This window comes from Mya arenaria, chromosome 3 (assembly GCF_026914265.1).
Source record: "Mya arenaria isolate MELC-2E11 chromosome 3, ASM2691426v1".
NCBI classification, from domain to species: Eukaryota; Metazoa; Mollusca; class Bivalvia; order Myida; family Myidae; genus Mya; species Mya arenaria.
In genome coordinates, this window is record NC_069124.1 from 63,080,107 (window position 1) to 63,101,027 (window position 20,921).

At 35.0% G+C, this 20,921-nt stretch overlaps 2 protein-coding genes across 2 annotated transcripts; both read right to left on the bottom strand.

Annotated features, from left to right (window-relative positions):
* Window positions 1–12,175: 12,175 nt before the first annotated feature.
* On the bottom strand, window positions 12,176–16,952 carry LOC128226185 (protocadherin-3-like). Its single transcript, XM_052936077.1, has 9 exons — window positions 16,904–16,952; window positions 16,602–16,713; window positions 16,083–16,202; window positions 15,608–15,802; window positions 15,227–15,414; window positions 14,596–14,905; window positions 13,828–13,967; window positions 13,287–13,635; window positions 12,176–13,145 (listed from the first exon to the last, which is right to left on the bottom strand). The coding sequence occupies exons 1-9, from the start codon at window positions 16,931–16,933 to the stop codon at window positions 12,982–12,984; spliced, it is 1,608 nt and encodes a 535-aa protein (XP_052792037.1). The 5' UTR covers window positions 16,934–16,952; the 3' UTR covers window positions 12,176–12,981.
* A 459-nt stretch (window positions 16,953–17,411) lies between these two features.
* LOC128226186 (uncharacterized) lies at window positions 17,412–20,183 on the bottom strand. Its single transcript, XM_052936078.1, has 7 exons — window positions 20,117–20,183; window positions 19,578–19,681; window positions 19,327–19,399; window positions 19,103–19,153; window positions 18,205–18,372; window positions 17,960–18,075; window positions 17,412–17,654 (listed from the first exon to the last, which is right to left on the bottom strand). The coding sequence occupies exons 1-7, from the start codon at window positions 20,169–20,171 to the stop codon at window positions 17,412–17,414; spliced, it is 810 nt and encodes a 269-aa protein (XP_052792038.1). The 5' UTR covers window positions 20,172–20,183.
* Between the last annotated feature and the right edge of the window lie 738 nt (window positions 20,184–20,921).

Genomic DNA, 20,921 nt, shown 5'->3' on the forward strand with positions numbered 1-20,921 from the left:
TATAGAGAAATTTAAAAATATATATCTTTTTCTCTAAAACCACTTTGCCCAGAGCTTTGATATTTGTTATGTGACATTTTCTATTGAACTTTCGACTTTTGATGAATTAAACCTTGACCAAGTGACTTAATTTTGAAGCTTTTGCCTTTATTTTCCTTACAGTTATTACAGCTCAATCTGATTTTGGTGAAAAATACACTTTCGAAAAAAATTGTTTCAAAAGTCGCTATTAAAGTATTAATGATTTTGTGAATTGTTTTCGGTTAATCTAAAACTACTGACCAAAGGATATTGAATTATATCGAAGAAATTCTATCGTAAAACAACTGAAAATGCATGGAAAATGGATTTCGCGTTAGATCTACTAACGCGATATTTTCGGCCTATTCCATTCCTATTCAATAAATAGGACAAAAATACCAATTTTGGTGTATTTTAATTGAAAAATAAAAAATCTTGTTATTTTTTCGGATTGTATTTGATGTCATGCAATGTCCTCTGGTCAGTATTTTTAGATTAACCCAAACAATTCACAAAATCATTAATAGCGACTTTTGGAAACAATTTTTTTCGAAAGTGTATTTTCCACCAAAATCAGATCGAGCTCCTTTAATCTGTAGATTTGAACATTTTAAATTTTATGGAGTTTATAGGTCTTTGACCTTCGAACCCTGCCTAGTCGTGACTTCTGGTGAGCGACCTAGGCCCCCAGGGCCCCTTCTTTATATCCCTTCCATCCACGTAGCATTGGTTTCTACAGACCGTTTGTCCGTTGACCGCCATAAGTTTGCCCGCTATTTTTCCCCTGAATTTGAATTCGGTTGGATTTCAATGAAACTTTACATGAAGTACTTGCTACTTTCATTGCGCATATTGCCCGGAAGTTCGGATTGTAAATTTTAGCGGAGCTATCAGACGAGTGATTTTAGCTCAGCTCATGTCGTGAGACATTCGTTTTCGACACGCGGTGTTCAATACAAGCTCTATTAACTAATGAAGTATAAATGTATAATAACTTATTATATTATTTCAGATGAAGGAAGCAATTAGGAGAAAAAGGAAGCAATTAGGGTGCTTGCCCAGGTCGAAGTACGACATTATTGTCAGATGTTTAAACGGATCGTTCGATGTCCCTGTGAAGAAACGGACACCTGAAGAGAATAATTGTTTGGCCATGATTAGAAAACGTAAGGACTTCGAGCTTGGTGACCGGGGTTCTTTATTGTGTGGCGGAAAGCAAGTCCTTGTGAAAGAAGATCTTCCTAGATTTGTTGAGAAGATGTTCATGGAAAACAAAGGATGTGGAGCAAGGGTTATTTACAACAAACTGAAAGTAAATTACACGGGGTTCTCGGAACAAGCTATCCTTGAAATACTGTACAATAGCAAGTATTACCATGAGAAGTATCCGAGATTTATAAACAAGCCAACGCCAAAGACAATTACAGAAGAGGAACCAGGCAAAAGATGGCAGATTGACTTAATTAACATGAAAAATCAAAGTGTTAGCTACAAGGGGTCCACATACAGTTATATTCTACAAGTCGTGGACGTTTATTCTAGGTACGTTATGCCAAAACCCCTGAAAACGAAGAGTTCGCGTGAAGTTGCAAAGGCATTAGAGGACGTGTTGATGGTTAACCTTGCCCCTGACATCATCCAATGTGACAACGGACTGGAATTTAAAGGCCCTAGTATGAAACTTTTGTTGAACAAGTACAACATCAAAATGATCAATAGTAGGCCGTATCATCCTCAATCACAGGGCAAGTGTGAAAGGTCAAACAGTGTTATAAAGGCCAAGATTCTATTTGCAACAAAAAGTAAACGTGGATTTAACTGGGTCGAAGGGCTTCAAGATTTAGCCTATGCCATAAACACAAGTTTCAAACGAGTTCTTGGGGGTCTCACGCCCTTTGAAGCCTACTACGGAAGAAGTCATGTTTTTACCAAAGAACGTCATAGTTCTCGTGAAATAAAGAAAACCATACGGCGAGCAAATAAAAAGGCTTACAGGTCGCTGTTGAAAAACGCAACTTCCCCAAGCAAGTACAAAGTAGGAGAGACAGTATTAATTCGCTATCCCTTTCGAAAATCCAGGGTGCCAACCAAAAGATATGTTATCGAAGGCAAGGTAGAAAAAGTAAAACGAAATGGTGTTTATATCGTGTCATTTCAAGTACCGAACAAACCCGAACTTGGATTCGTAAGCAAATCGGTTGGGGTCGAAAACATGACTAGCCTAACTGTTGCGTTAGAGAAACAACGAAAAATTAAAAAACATTCATTAAAACAGAACCGCTCAGAGAAACAAAATCACAGAACTAAGTACTATCATGTTTCAACACACCATGAAACTCTGCAGTTGTTGGATGGGGTGAATATTGCCATGGACCCAAATCCGGATGGAAATTGTCAATTTGCTGCTATATCGCATCAACTTGGTAAAATTGGTATATACAAAGACGTAGATGCTTTACGTAAGGAAGCAGTCCATCACATTGTAGAAAACAGATATTTCTATGAAACTTTTGTCTATGATGAAACATTTGATGAATACGTTAAGAATATGTCTAAGAATGGGACATACGGCGACAACCTCACGCTCATTGCACTTATGAGAGAATATAATTTGCAGTGCCTGGTAGTTTGTACCCGAGGACTAGAACACTCATCAATTGTGTCAGCAGATGGAAAGTTCGATGGTGATGTTGGAACAATTGCATTGGGGTATTTCCCAGAAGGATTTGGCATGCATTACGTTAGTATCCGTATCAATCAACGCGTGTACAAGGACATAATATCACGCTTAGAACAGTCGTATGACAACGGTGACTCTGGCGACAGCGCTGCGTCTGGCGACAACGCTGCGTCTGGCGACAACGCTGCGTCTGGCGACAACGGTGACTCTGGCGACAACGGTGACTCCGGCGACACCGCTGCGTCTGGCGACAACACTGCATCTGGGCGACAACGCTGCGTCTGGCGACAACGGTGACTCTTGCGACAACGGTGACTCCGGCGACAACGGTGACTCTGGCGACAACGGTGACTCCGGCGACAACGGTGACTCCGGCGACAACGGTGACTCTGGCGACAACGGTGACTCCGGCGACAACGGTGACTCCGGCGACAACGGTGACTCCGGCGACAACGGTGACTCCGGCGACAACGGTGACTCCGGCGACAACGGTGACTCCGGCGACAACGGTGACTCCGGCGACAACGGTGACTCCCGCGACAACGGTGACTCCGGCGACAACGGTGTCTCCGGCGACAACGGTGACTCCGGCGACAACGGTGACTCCGGCGACAACGGTGACTCTGGCGACAACGGTGACGTCTCTGTGTGTTCAGCCCTGAAAGAGCTTCAAGATATGATAAACAATAGGAGGGCACAGAGGCGAACGACTTTTCCATTTCTGATGTTACCACTTCACATTCAAGTTGAAATTTTTAAGTTCTGCATACAATCAAACCCGTCAATCCAGTTTGTGTTGGCGAAGGTCGGCAAACCCTTTAGAGATTTAATAAGGTCAATGAGTTTGCAAACACCTAGAATTTACATTCGGCCGGATATTGGACTAGATACTAGTAACAGAAATCCTGTTAGCGTTCGTTTCCTATTAACAAGAGCGGGCAGAAACAGCGGTCTTATTTCGGCAATAAAAGAAATCATCAAGGGGCCAAAATGGGCAAACGCATGGCTGCGTTTGCGTGTTAGTGGAATCGGTTGGTATGATATCATAGATGTCATGTACAGACATTACAGGTGAAATATACATGTATATCGGTGTTTGGAAACCTGTTATGTTATTTTTGTGATTGATGATTATGTTCTTCTACCGGAAATTTGTTGTCATTTGCTCATTTAATGGTAACTTTTTACGAAGCACATTTGGGATATTTTGGCTGCTACTAAAATGAATGTATATATGTATATTATGTCTGGTCAAAATGCTACAGTTGGATTAAAATTTAAATGCTGTTCTATGTTCTTCAATATTACTTTGAAAAATCCTGTCAGTATACCAATAAATGAAAAAAGTACAAGTTTGTTGAATCTCTTGAATGAAACAAATTATAAAATACAAAATGTAAAATGAATATGTGATGATGATGATGACAAAACATTTGTGATGATGATGATGGTAAAAAAATTGTGATGATGATGGTGGTGGTGATGATGATGACGATGATGATGATGACGATGACGATGATGAGTGTGTACCATATTCGGAACGAATGTGGTACATTTTTCATCCGAATATGGTACAAGTTTGTACCATATTTGGTCAGGCATTTTACCCCAAAACTGCAGATACGTATATGGTACAATTAGACAGTTGTACCATATTCGGCCGAATATGGTACAAATTTGTACCATATTCGTTTTTGTACCAAATACGGTCCGACACAGCTCCCAGTGCCCTTACAAACACTGCGGTGAAAATGATGATCAAGGAGATTTAGCACGTTCAGCACGTATTTCTTAAATGACATCATTCAGCTTTCAAACCGGCACAGATGGTAACTAGTCAATGCTTATGTATGGTAGTTCCATGCATATGTCAATTAATAAAAACCTCATGTGACTGTAAGAACTCACTTACGGATATGTATTTGAAGTTGGCGGCCTAGCATCATAAACTGAGCGGCTTGGCGGCATAGCGGCGTGAAATTAGCGGCCTAGCGTCGTGAAGTTTGCGGCCTAGTGGCCTAATTTTATACTCTATTTCAAAGCAATTGTTTATGCTTTCCATGTAAAGATTAAACTGTTATATATATGTTCTCAGTCGAACCAGTCATTCCATGTTCTACTCTGTTCACTTTGGATAGTATGGATGCATATAACATATATACTATGACTATTTTACTTCTTCGTTTATAGATTGGATTTTGGTCGGAAATTAATGCAACAAACATGTCAAGTAAAACAACAACAGAGGGATGGGTTTATCGCAAAAATAAATACATGTATGTCTTTTCCCATCTTTAAAGTTGTGAATAATATTACGAAAAAAGAGAAAGTTGATAGGCGGAGAGGCAGAAACTAAAGAAACCAAAGAACGCAGTTGCTAATTTACCCTTATTTGTCACAAACAAAGCAATGAAAAATGTTAAATATAGCGTAACGCATTTGAAAGGATAAGTTCATAGGAACATTTAAAATGGGATAAGTACCCACGAAATGAATTTCAATCTTTGATCATTTACTTCTTTGTTACTAAAAAAATGTTAATTCAAATATGTCGAGTATAATTTGGGAACTATAAATAAAAAAAGTCTTTGATCTAATTATTTAGAATTAAAATTAAGTTTTAAATTTGAAAAAATATGACCGTGGGAAATAGACCTGCCTTTGAGAGACCTTTAATAGTGCACACATAAATATTGAATGAAAATGAAGAAGCGTCATGCCATTTGGTCATTACCCTCCATAAACATATTCAAATGTAATGAAATTTTAAAACTAATCATTCAGAAAAAATAATAAAAGAAGGATATAAATCACAATATAATACCACAGGTTTTAAAACATAGCTAAAAATACATCACTGTCAGAAATCTTAATAGGTTTTCAGTTCAACTAGTTTAAATATACAAATGTTTAACAAAATTCAGATTAAAAAGCAATACCCTTGCTGAAATAAACTTATGAGATGTCAGACCCTTTTTATTTCCACGGAAACCATTGCCGGTCTTGCTGACGTTTGAGCATCATAAAGACAGACGACAGGTCGTGGATTCCCTTTCTTGCTGGCCTTGGGTGTTCTCGAAGGCTGGACAGGCTCTTGGATTGTTATAGTTTTGACAGCTGAAGTATAAGGCATCATTAAAGTGATATTGTAACCCTTGTTTACATTCTAACACTAACGTACAAAATAATATTATAAAAAATTAAATGACAATACACATTCACTTTCTCGTTCCGTGCCCCTGGGAATGTATTTACTCAACTTACTCGTTGTTGCGTTTTGTTTTAAAGCCATCAGCTTGCCTGCAAGAAACTTCCACTTCCAAGCAAACAATCCGACGCCAGCAAGAACTCCTAGCATTGCCATTTAGTTTACGGCAAATAATTTACTAGAACAGCATTGGTTGGAGACTCAGAAACAGACATTTGTGTAGAAATTGCAATGTCCTCAGGAACACAACGATAACTTTTCGTATTGTGGTTGAAAGCGCCGGTTCCCCGCCATCCGTTGCAGTAATATTAAGTTCAAACGTCGACACTGCAGATAATGATCCAATGTCAACCTTCCAACAAAACGGACCAATATTGACATTCACTGTATTACCGAGAGGCTAAAAATGAATCAAGAAAAATGATGAGAACTGATTGAGTACATGCAAACAATTATGATATCCAGAACAATTTCAAATTCAACAACAATTCTTGTTGTGTTGCAATTCCTGTTTGGTGTTTAACGTTGATCTCTTTTCCTTTAGTCAAGATTTTGATTAAATTCTAGGTCCGTTTAAATGAGGAAACTGCTTTATTATATAAAAAGGAGATAACCGGAGTGTTTGATTGAACATTTTGTTATACATAGTTTATAAACACTGGCGATAAGTATATAATTATAAAGATCATATAACATAGTAAAGTGATTTTTCTTTTTAAGATATATGTAATTCAAACAGCTTTTTTCTACGTTCGAGTCCTCGAATTGGTTCTTTTCCATTACTTTGCGTTGCCAAACTATCTAAATATCATCAGCTAGATAGCTGTCTACTTTATACTGTTAGAATGTATTGTAAAATAATACTTAAACAATAAATTAGCTAAACAATTGGTAATTATCTATCGTAACAACTTGTTTCAATCAATTCATATACTCTGACCATATTGAATACATGTATCTACACTGCGTCGTTTACAAGTAAAATAGTGTAAAGCTCTACCACAAAAAAGTACCCATGACACAAGTCATGTCCAAGGGTACTCTAAAAGCTCTGTGCTACTTGAACGAAATTTTCACGTAGGTTGTCGACGATGCCGTGACTCCTTAAGGGCACAAACGTGCAATTATGCAATTAATCTTCAATTTAGACAAGTGTTTCTAAACTTGCGGGTGGTTTATTTGAATAATTTTAATTCAATAAATAACTTACCTAAACATGTAGGGATACCATATCTCTTCCAACCTTTATCGGACATAGTGTAGCAATAAGGGAACCATTCCGACACAAATAGAGTGTCCTTGTAACGTAGACAATGCGGTAAAGATATAATACTATAACTTTATTAACGTGCTGATATTCACTGACCTGGACAAAAATATGTATGTTCTGTGCTTCAACCACAAACCAGATAGAATCACAATCTGGACGACACTGCAATCACGCTTATATTTTTGATTCATTTCTACATATGAACGTTTATATATTTTAAAATAATGCAATTGATGTTAGAGCAAAATAAATGTATCATGACATTTGTTTCTTAGCGACCATGTTTTATTATTGGATCCAGATTTATATCGTTCTATGTAATAATGCTCATAGTTTTTAGAAAGTTGTGTAACCCAACAAAGTTATTATTTCGGAAATGCAATACTATTTTAAAGGAAAAGAAAAACAACTATATTTTGTTTCAAATGAATTTTTTTTTATCAATCTTTGATAAGGAAAATGGAAAGCATCTAGCGTTTTTGGTCGATCTCATCTGGTATATAAAGTGTATAATCCGCGTTTTACGGATCATATCAGATAGGCCAATTGAATAATTAATATAAATATGATAAGTAATTATAAAATTTACATAATTTTACATAATAAAGATCATATCCCGGATTTTCTCACAACTGGAAAAACATCTGCCAGCGCTGCAAGAAATAATAGTTTGTTCCATTCACTGACTGTAGAATGAACTCCAAAAGAGGCCAAAGTATCGAACAAATAATAAAGATTTGACCCAACGGAGAACGGTATTCAAAATCAAGGGTATCAAGGAAAAGAAAGGAATCAAATTATTCTTTCGAATTCTGATTTCTCTTCGTTTTATTAATGTCTTGTATCGAGAAGGAGTTTCAAACAATGTCATTGAATAGGCATAAAACCTTTTAAGCAACTTAATACTTTTAAGAAATTACTCTAATAGTTTTCTTCAGTGTTACATTTTTGTCGAAATATTGAACATTATTTTACAACAACATATTCTACATAATCTATGACAAAATGCGCTTTAAAATGAGTAAACATTTGAGATTTTGAATCAGGCAGTTTCATTGTAAAATTAGATGATATTAAGATTTAGAAAAAAATTAGGTAGTTATTTTGTGATATTTTTGGCTATATGAATTGGATATATATCAAAACCATTCCCAACCATTTTGATTAGATATGACATGATGGGGTGATTATTCAAGTTGACAAACAATAATAACTTCATCAATTTATTGCGATATTTGATGTACTGTTAATGCTGTTTTACCCTGTGTTTATCTAAGACAATTAACAGCTATGATACGTTTCTCTTAGGGTAAAATTTTCTATCAACACTTATATATCCGCAAAGCTCTAGTTTTACATTAATATTATCTAAAATTTCCAAAGCATCTTTAGCATATGTGTTTCGCACCTTTTTCAAACATCTTTATACTAACCAAACAAGGTGGGCAACCGCTTTAGACTGGCTCGACAACAATAACCAAATTACGTTACATTAATAAAACCAATTTCAAAATAATAAAAAAGAATTTTTTAATATGGCCTTTTTCGTATTCATAGTAAGTCTTGGGATATTTACTATACAGCGGACACAGGGAACGTCTTGAATGCGAACACAAATACATTTTTTTTAAAGAATACAACATCGTAAATGGTAACAAAATCTAAACGTTTATTAGAGATTACAGCCTATGCAAGAACACTCAATATCAGGGGTCCTGGATTACGTTTGTACACTTCTTTGTAATTGTGATTTCTAAATGCCAAAGTTTTATAAATGGAACTGGTTAAATTGAAAGCCAACTTACAATAATACACCAACTTCCTCCGACGCGATTTTCTAAATCACTAGTTGTAAACTGGTTTATATGTCCGTGAATTGTAAGTCCATGAACATTTATCTGTTTTATAAGTGTGTCATAGTACTTGCAGTGAAATCATTTTTATGTCAAAATATGTTTGTTGAAAGGTATTTAACATATTAAACACTTGATACCAACAAAAAAGAAAATGAATTTAACGCAAGACATCAAAAACGTGAATGAAAAGGATTAAGTGTAAATATATATTTTTATCATTATTCGAATGAGGATAAAATATATTTGAACATTCTAATAAGTGATTGCAATAAGCAGGAATGGCATGAATGGGTTTATAACATATAAAACAAGAGAGCATCATGTTTTCAGAAACACTAATGAATAAATATAACAGAACAGAACTTTTATTAGGCATAAACATTAACATGTTCGTAGCCAAATGCATATATATACATTCACGGCGGTAATATAAAACAGTATTGACATTAATGTTGTATGAGAAGAGCATAAATTCAAGAACAAATATAAATATAGCTATTCAAATATTAATAAGCAATAATTAAATTAAATTAAAGCACTTTTGTGCTTTTCAGTGGCAATATAAACAAATTTAGCAAGTTTCCTTAATAATGCTGCATTTTCAGAACTTAACAAATTACATAGTTTTTTCTTGGTTGGCCAATGACAATAATAATAACAGACTTGTATCCTGTATTTCTTATCAATGAAATATCCGACAGGTGTGAATATATTAGAGCGATGTTTCAAGCGCTGTGTTGTCTCTTGGCAAATGGATATATCAAATGCGCTTGATCAGCGAACAGTCTAAATAAAATGGCGGCGAATAACTGTGTTATTTTATAATAAGCCGTCTGGCTAATATTTGTTTATAAAGACATGTTATACATCGGATGTTGATCTATTTACGGACATGAAAACATGAAACGTGTTATTAATAAGTAACCACTTTTATTACAATTTAATATAATCTCTTACAAAATTATTTATAGACCTTGGTCCATTGTAAATTGTACAGATGTGGCCCTATAGACGCGGTGGCAAACACACATCCGATAACTAAATTGTACCAAGTTTTGGTAGTCTCGGGTCCTGGCATATATTACCGCACTTGTTTTTTGTACTGCGCCTTTTTACAATCATACTATTAAAATTGCGATAACAAAGTACAACAGTTGTACAGTTTTATCATAATTTGGGGAGATAAGTCACGAGAACTTTGACTTCAACTTACTACACGTCATGACCATGATGTGAGCAAAATAGTCTACAGCATAGAACACAGCTTTAACAACTGATTTGTTAAACTCCAATTTAATGTTACATGTCTACAAGAATAAGCATCATTAACGTGAATGATCGGCAAGCTTTGTAATCGAATTTCGCACTAAATGACGAGTCAAATAACAGTTTTTGATGATATATACACAGGTCCAATCCAGTTCGGAGCCAACACGGGCATACAGGTAAAAGGAAACTCGAACAGACGAATAACTATAACTACATGATCGTTTATTTCTTTTGAATGTTTCGTTTTATTATTGTTTATCCGGAGGCCTCTATCTTTAACACACACATCTGACTCGACTTGGTCAGAGGTAAATATTCTGATGCATTGAAGTAATCTCGGGCACTCTGGTCAGGTTTTGTTTCCTTTATCTCCATTGTTAGACTCATCACTCATATCCAGCTGTATGCCCTCGACCTCAAGTTGGGTACTATTCGTCTCCTCGATGTTTACACGATCCTTTCGCATTGGTATGCTGTTTGAAGCACTGTTGGGGGAAGAGCTGCCGCACCCCATTCTATTTAGAAAGAATGTTTAAAATATTATTTTTAATCTTTTTATATCCTTCATTCACTCTGAAATATTATATAATGGTTATGAATGAATGTTTTTCAACACATGTTTCACTACTTTGAAAGGTTTTCCGCCCTTCGTCTATTCTTTTAAGTTTATTCACAACTTGAGAAATATACAAGATATTTAAATTACAAAGACTGACTCTACATTACGGATTCTGTTTTCCACTTTTCAATTATTCATGCATTTTAATACCAACATTTAATTTCTCATATTACACAGGATCATATTAGCAATTTATATTTCCTAATTGTCCTATATGGTCATGTCCATTGGTTGAAATATTACAAGTCAGTATCTCTTATTTCCTATATTTTTCTAGCATAACAGTGCGCTTTTTTCAACATCAAACACTGAAATAATGATCAAGTACTGTAACAAACATGTCATTTGATAACCGAATTGATCAAAATTGTTTCCATATCGACACCTATAACATTGATGAAGGAAACATACAGCGCAAACCAGAGGATGTAATTACCTTATTGTTGATTGCTTCCATTGGGACACCATTGAGTTATGATAACTCTTAATCTGAGGGACACAATGCCTTGTTTACCGGTCAATGAAATATTTGTCATTGCAATCAGTAAAGAAAAAATGATACATTGTTTAGTAATCAGTGTCGTCCTGACTTTTTTCTTGCATTTATAAACCTTTTCACTGCATTTATCTACATGTATTCCAAGACTACTTCCTAATAGTATACACAGTACAGAGTCATACTGAAATTATTTGAATATTTTAAAATGGTTTTGAATCAAATAGAACCAGAATACACGGAGTATCCAAATTGTTCGGTTGGAGACCACCAACCGAGTTTAAGTACCGAAGCAATTAAGCCGTTAAGACGTGGGGTAATTTTGATGAATGACACTAATGCGAAAACCTTTGGACATATGTTTTATTGCAAAACACATTCTTATATTGATATGCATAACAATATACATAGCTAAACGCCACTACATTGCATTTGTTTGTCCACAGCTGGCCAGGATTTAATATTGATCTTATCCTTAGACATCCCTCAGTGATTCCGTTCATCCTATTGGTCACCTAAATATACAGGCCAATCAACAAGCTAGGACATAAGTGCAATCGGGACACAACAGCTGCGTTTAAATATAAACAAACAAGAGCTGTGGTAAGACAGCGCGTCGACTATACATTGCCTTGTTTATATGGTATATAACACGTGTTATGTTCATAAAATATGCTCATAACAAACACTTGCGCTAAAACTTTGACCGGACGCAGACGCCAACGAAGACGCAAATCCAATACCATTCTGCTTAAAACATATACTCGTAAAAATGGAAAGGTGCCCATGTTCTGATATGAAATAACCATCTTTGATTCAATGTCATGAGTAAGAAGAGAACAAAAGACATGTGGCACGGTGTAGTCACTTCTGAATTTATGTTATATATCTTACATAAATAATGCTAGTGCAATAATTTGCTGTTTTGGTGATTTCGTAAGAAAATAATATTTTTTTTGTCTTAAATAAAACAAGGACAACAGTAAAAATCAATTTTGCAATTAAAATAGTTAATGTATGGTACAGATTGAAGATGGACATCATTAAAAATTCAACAGAGAATATAGCAAATTGTATTGTAATTGGTGCTTATAATGCCAGCTTGTTGAAATATCTCAACGTTTTACATTTAAACAGATTGGCGATTCAAGTATATCTCTTTCAACAGAAAATGCCCATGCTTCCTGAAAGTAAAAACGTAACTGTATTGAATAATAATTGAAGCTGAATAACAATACCGTTTGAAAGATGAATTTGGGAAACAACCTTGGAGCTGAAATCATCTGTTCAAATAAATTTAAGGTTTGGGTTTTCATCTATGTTCAATTGAAAGGAATACAATTTAATAATTGAGTCAAGACGCCGCCAATGTGTAGACTTATAGAATCAGACTATAAAATATTACATTATAACACTATGGTCGACAATCAATATTTAAAACATATTCACTCTCAAATTGTAAATGCTTAATAGTTTTTCAGTTTAATTAGCCTAAATGCACATAATGTCCAACATATATAAGATCAGGAGGAACATCCTGTCTGAAATACACTGTTGAATTGTCAGTATTTCCAGGCTGTTTTCACGTCCATGGAGACCGTTGCTGGCCTTGCTGACCTGTGAGCAGTTAGCGTGAAAGCGGTTGGTAGGTAATCGTTTCCCGGACTTGCTGGCTTTGAATATTCTTCTAGGCTGGACAGCCTGTTGGAATTATTACTTTGGTCAGCTGAAATATGAGTCGGCATTAAAGTTATATTGTAATCTTATATCCGTGCTATTATTAACATACAAATATCAATGTTTGCATTACATAACACATCTACTTACTCGTTCTGGTACCCTTGAAATATGAATTTATTCAACCTACTTGTTGTTGCGTTTTGTTTTGGAGCCATCAGATTGCCTGCACGTAGCTTCCAAGCAACAAATCCGACGCCAGTAAGAACTCCTAGCATTGTTATTAAGCTTACGGCAAATATGCCAGCGCTGCCTTTATCACCAAAGAAGCGTTCGCTTGTAGTGCTTTCCGCAGACTGATCTACCGGAACAGCATTGGTTGGAGACCCAGAAATAGGAATTTGTGTATAAATTTCAACGTCGTTAGGAATCACAACGACAACTATTTGTACTGTTGTTGAAAGTGCCGGTTCCCCGCCATCAGTTGCAGTTATGTTAAGTTCAAACGTTGACAATCCAGATAATGATCCAATGTCAACCTACCAACAAAACCGACCGATATTGACATTCACTGTATTACCGAGAGGCTAAAAATGAATCACAAAACATTCGAAAGACAATGAGAACTGATCGAGTACATACAAATGATAATGATGTTAACAGATCAGTGTTTAAACGTAATTTTTAAGAATCATGATGCTGATTGCTAAGGTCTTATCGGCCTTTGTCACCTTGCTATGGATAATGGCGTCTCCGGTGATATAGAAATCCGTTGTTGGGGAGACTGAGAAGGTAAGTTCATTATTTGGGGAAGAAATATCCGCGTCAGTGGCTGTCACTTTCCCTACCTCGCTGCCTATTGACTTATTACCTAAAGATGTAAATGATGTGTTAATAGGTTGTTTCAGTTTAGAAACGATTTAGAGAAATAGATGCAATACAGTGTGCATCGAAACATTTGTATTTATAAATATAGATGAAAATGGTATAAAATGAATATGAATAAATATATTTTGTGTTTTTTGTGTTTATAATGTTAAAAAGTGTTATTACCTACTCTATAATCATATACAAATACATTTAAAACTCATCAGAAAAGATGGGCAAAGCGTATGCCAATGTACTTTGGTAGGGTTTGTAGTCACTGACAGTTTGTTCAAGCCCTGTGCGCCTCGACATATCTCATTTTGATTTTTCCCATTTTATATTTATGGTTTAAAATACTGGTTGCTTGATACCCGTTTCAGTGCTAAGAAAAAAACTTTTATCAAAGCAAACAAAGCTCTGACAAATTCACTGAAGTCTCTTCCGACAAACTGTTTCTAGTGTGACTTCAATAATTGTATATATCAATAGCTCCATAAGATGGAGGACCATGAATGAAAATAAATATTTGAAATGATAATACAAACTACATAAAATTCATTTTAAGGCCATTATTGCAAGTTATAGGAAAAACAAAAGTGATGACTTCATTTAACCGAAAATGTAAAGAGTACCTTGATATATTTCAAACGTATACGATCCCTTTTTAAAGACGGGATAATTATCATTTGCGTCCTCTATGCGGAGTGTAAACGGTATGGCTGCCATATTGCTTTCGGCATCAGTCGCCGTTAAGTTGCATACCATTTTGTAATGTTCTACTCCAGCCGCATCCAGGTCAAATGTAGTTGCCATGGTAACAACAACTGCATGTTTCTCGACACTCAGAAACCCGCTGTCAGTCCCGCAAGAAATGCTATAGGAGACATTAGTGCCTTCGGGGTCAGATGCACCGTAGCGTGACGTAAAGACAGTAGTTCCGCTCTAATAGTAATAGGCAATGATAAACAACCAAACAAATTATTTAACATAACAAGTTAACCTTTCCGACAACAAAAACAACAACGAGTTAATCCAAACGGCATTGTTATTTCGATTCAAACTTAAGATGCCAGCTAAATTGATAATATAAAACAAGTCACGTCGTTCATATATAGGCAATATTAAACTAATAAACGACACATGCGAAATAGAACAAAACTGAGATAACAAACAAAAGCAATCATATGCAATTCATACATCAAATTATGAGCATATAAAATAAATTATATTTAATCCAAAGCTCAATTTTATTTACTATCATACCGTAACTTCCGTTAAAGTTTGTACGTAAGCGCTATCAGTCCAAACAGGATTCTCATCGACGTCAATTATTTCAACGGTTAACACGCATGGATCGGACGTAAAAAGACCGTCAAACAACGTAACGTGCAAGGTGCAATACGTAGGATCGGTTTCATAATCCAATTCTGAGAGAACGTTTAGGACCAAAACTGAAATAAATCGTTTTGTATCGTATCATTTATCATCCATTAGGACAGGCATATATATATATAATATATAAAATACATTGAGTTTGAGATATCATCAATATCGTTGAAACATGGCATGGAATTTTCCGTTAAATTGTAGTTTCGACAATAAAGTGATGTTCCGTATTACGAGTATCCTAACTAAGACTATCACCATTGCTCGAGGTAAGACTGTCTGGCAGGAAGAACATGTTGGCACAAAGAGCAGGAGTAAAGGTAACTGTGACACTGTTGAGTTCGTTACTGTCGATTATTGCAAGCAACTTGATATCTGTCAAACCGATAGGCGATTTCTCGGCGACAACAGCAGAATTGTTTAAATAGACAAAGGTAGGAGGTGTGTTGATACCTTGAATTATAGCAAAGTCAAAGCGTTATTTGCTTTATTAAGTGGGTATGTTTAAGTGTGACAACACATTTTTTTTTTACAAATGCGAAAAATATATTGTACTATTTCTAAATTTAAGAGAAATATTTTGCTTTCACATTAAACGTTATCGAATTTTAACGTGAATTATTGTTACAATACAACACAAAGTAAGTATTAACGGCATCAAGCGATAATGACAACAGCGTTTTTTATAGCAGGCGTTGAATAAAAAATAGTATTTTTTCATTTGAAACATTACCAGTTATTGCAACATTAACGGTCGGAGACGTGACTGAAACAAAGCTGTCATCAGCCGTAAATGTCCAAAGAAAATCAGTTTGAGCTTTCGGAAAGTCAGAAGTAACTCTAACCTCTCCGTCTGAAACCAAAGATACATTCGTTCTATGTATGCCATTTGCTTCCCGGCTGAACTTTGTCGACTGTTTTTGTCAACTATATAAACGATATACATGGTCAAAGTGCTCTTTTCTGATACAAGAAGTGAGAACATATCACGCAGTTCAAGATTGGGTCAAGAGTATTCACATTTTACATTATGTGTTCTGACTGTTTTCAAATAATCAAGAGGAAAATCAAATCATGCCGGCATAACTGTTAATTATACAATCAAAATAACAAGTAGAAAACAGTTTTATAAAATAAACGAAGCCCATATTTAAGGTATCAAGAATAAAGTTCTCATGTACACACTGAGACACACACATCGTACAATGTATGCAATTTCAAAAGCTTTAAAATAATAAAAACGAATACGTACCATTGTTCAAAGCAAACGGGCATGGGGAAGGATCACATGTCAACCTCAAGGTTAATTGTTCGTCATCTCTTACATCCACAACATAGATAACCGTATCGACTGGGATCGACGTCTGTACAGATAGAGAACCTAAAGTACGGTTTACCGATTAGTCCTATTAATCTTAAAATGTCAAATAAGTAATAGGACATCTTAAGCCAAGAGGTACTATAAATACGAGCCTTATTTTGATATTGACCAAGTAATGAACACTTAGTGCCGTCTACATTAAAAACAGGATAGAAAAATACAGAAACGCTCACGTTGCAAGTCTTGAAATACTGGTAAAGCATTAGGTTGAACGGAAATAAGCAAGAATCCGCTTCCGGTCATATTGTATTCGTCCACACATGTCACTGTCACGTTAAAAGTTGACGTAGAGTTAACATCTAGACCTGCGCCGTCTTTCACATAAATTTTAAAATCTGAAAATCATTAATGATTTAGAACATCCTTTCATTGGATGAAAACATTTATATATTATATTTTTTTTAGTTTAAAGTCTTGGTTGCGTTTATGTACAGGCATCTGAAGCCAACAAGCCGGCTGTAAAACAATCAGGGACAAGCATCTATTTGGTACCATTTTAAAAAGTATTTCTCCATTGAAGTTGAGATAATAGGATAGTCCTTTGTTAAATACAAATGCAACGCTGGCCAAGAAAAGAAGATGTTATTGACATTTTGTTCGGATTCTAAACATAGGGGAGTGCCTTCAAACTGGTATTGACATCATATCATACAAAAAGAGATCAAGTAATATTATCGATCATCAATTATAACCGATGTTACTAAAGGCGAACTTATTTATTTCAGCAAACAAACCATTCGTTGACTTCGATGACTCGGTTTGCAAGATAAAGGGATTCCCAGTGCTTCTTTCAGGCATATACGAGTCAATAGCACAAGTGAAGATTCCAGCCTTCGGTTTCAACTCAAGGGTGTGTAGCATCTGCCTTGTAAGCTGAGTTGCCAACATTGAGACGTGTGATGGTAGACTTACAATTTCTACAGGCTGAAGGGTAAAATACGCACGTACTATTTAAAACCATTCAATATGTAAACGCGTATTAATGTTCGTATGTTTTCCGGAACATCCCACTACAATTTATATAGTCTAATCGACTAGAAAATTTAAATAAATAACGATTAAAAACCAAAAAGGCACATCGGAATAATAATTCTATCTTTCAATGGGGCCAATAACTATTGTGGGAGTGCTATTATTTGTCAACGTATTATATACGATTAACACAAAGGACATAGTTTAAAATGTCACGCGAAAGACACGATTGGGTTAAGTTAAGTTGAACTATGTACCTGAAAACCATTCACCCTAACGTCCAAGGTCATTTTACCAATTGCACCACATCTATCTTTGACTTCAAACTGTAGCGACCAAGACCCATTGACAAGTTTGTTTTTTAACACTACCTCTGTGAAATAACAGAAAACATATGTTTTATATAATGCGATAAAAAAAAAACTAATTAAATATCTGACTTCGGGATTGATCATTTATATTTCTGTCAATTAAGTTTAATTCATGATTTATGTAAACTTACTTTTACTTTTCAGGTCAAAATAATCATTAGCTTCCATGGCAACGACCAATGTAGATATATCCTGTGGGTCGTCATCAGTGAACTCCAATGTATAAATATCATCATCCAATGCCGTGTTTAAATAGACTGTAATCTCATCATGTTCGTTCGTGAAATATGGCGCAATACCTTAATTTAAATTTCATAAATGAATATACAAAACACTGGTTATATTTCAATCCTACACTTATCCCTAGACAGGCCTCGGTGATATCAAAACAAATAAATCAGTCAAAGAGTCAGTTAAAAAAATATAGTCCAATGAAAACACTTCGATTTATGGCATTTATTTATGATAATCCGGAGAAAGTCGCCATATAAATGTATAATTACTTTATTAGACATTGCAATTGGTGTTTAAAAGTACGTTCTTACTTGAATCTAACATGGCTCCAATGGAGTATATTCTTCCATGCAAAAATCCATCGTTTACGAAGTTGACAGAATTCCCTACCTCCAAACTGGTATTATAGATTGCAGTCCAGGCAGAAGTGACCGTTGCCTCGGAGAAAGGAACCATTTCAAATTCAACAGCATGGCTATATAATATTAAATGGAAATGGGTTAAACTGAATACAATTAATATCTATATAGCCCTTGAACTTAAAAACAATATTAGAAAGGTATTTAAAGAGTATATAGTATATTGAAGATATTATTTCTGAATTATAATTGGTGTTGTAAATTTTGTTTCAATAATATATATACAGATACATAAAAGAATAAAAACTGTTATTCTAATAAACGACAAAACGTTAAAGCATAAAATCTGAGATTTGAGTGGCATGCCTGTATAAATACTATTTCAAGCTGTTAAAGATTAGAATATAACGTTTTACGCACAAGCCAATGTAATCACCTTCCATTACACTGATTCTGTCATTAGTTCGAATGTTCACAGTATTCTTCCCTGTAATAAAACATGCACTTTACATCTCAGTTACAAGTCATTTAATTAGTCAACATTCAGGATATATCAATCACAAAAGTATTTTCCAGCTCGAAATTTCTTGTCGGTAGAGAAAAATCTTAATTCAAGAAATACTTGTCATGTTTTGATATATAAATATAATGGAAATGTACCCTCAATCAGAGATGCTTCGTTTTTCCCAACCAGGACCAGGGATTGAGAATCGGTGGCATTAACCCGCCAAACCTTAATATAAAATCAAAGAATGAAATTGATTGACCAAATTCGTTATCAAAGGTGCTATAAAAATGGTTATCGCTCCAATGAGCTTACCGTCCACATGCACACACGCACAAGCACACGTCCTTTTAAACATAAATTATATGTATTCTGAATGACAGTAGCATTTCAATAGAATTTTTACCTGGAATGTGAGTGTTCCTGTTTGGCCCACAGCCAGCCGCCATTCACGGATGGTCCCACAGCAAGGAATCTGTGTGTCTGCATGCTTCAAAATCACCTGAACACCTGAATTTCTTTTTAACTTGAATGCATCATTTTGTTGAACTCATTTCAGTTTTATGATCATAACATAAAAAGCAAATGATTTGTGTACAGGTAAACTATTAGCCATTATATATTGAGTTTTTCCATTAATAAGTACGTGGGCACAACTTTCCAGGTTAAATAAGCGCCAAAATATCGCATGTCTGTATACAAATCATATGATATTTTTCTTCGATCATTTCAGTCAAACGATTTAAACATAATTATGCATTAAACATGAAAACTCACCTTTTTCAACAACGTATATTGTGACCCTTCAACATCCCATTTCAATACGACGTTGTTTAACAAGAATATAATTTTCCTGGTCAAATGAATGGTGAAAGTAATAAAATAGTACAAATGATTTTTAATAGCCACGGCTTTATGTATTAAATAGTCCAGTAGAAGTGATACCTTTGAGTGTGCTGTTGAACTCATATTCCGCTGGCTCCTCTTGTCCAACAGACATGGCAGTCACTCCATTGCACGGAAGGTCTTATAAAAGTGTTGAGTAAACTTAAGGTAATTCATAGACCACTGAAGTTTTTTACTGTACATAATCGACAAACATTTGACATATGGCACACTGATACGTGTCTTTATTGGTGCAAACTAAGTTATTCGTATTACCGTCGTTTGGACTGCGTTGAAATACACTTTAGCTTATAACTCTTATACTTAGTTTTTACAGATCCAGCTAAAGCGGTGACACCAACATTTTCCAATGAAGATCTTTTGATATTTGTTGATTGTTTGTTAACTTGTTGAGTTGCATCTCCTGTTTGGTGTTTGTTTTACGTTGATCTTTAGTTTAATCAAGATTGTAATTAAATTTTAGGGTCCTTTAAACGAGGAAAGTGCTTTATTCTATAAAAAATAACTTGAGTGCTTCACTGATTTATTTTGTTTGTTATATATAATTTTAAAATGCTGGCGATGAATATAAGTCATAATATAAAAGTTAGTTTATGTTACAAAATTTTGGTAATTCAAACAGTTTTTCTTTACGTTCGAGTCGTGGAAAAAGTACTTCTTATACTTGATGTAGCCAAAAAATCTAAATATCATTAGTTATGAGAAAGGATACGTTCTGTCTACTGCATGCTGTTTGAATGTATTGTAAAATAATACCGAAATAATCAATTAACTGAACAATTGTAATTATCTATCGTTACAACTTGGTTCTTTCCGTAAAAGTATTTCATATTCAATACATATT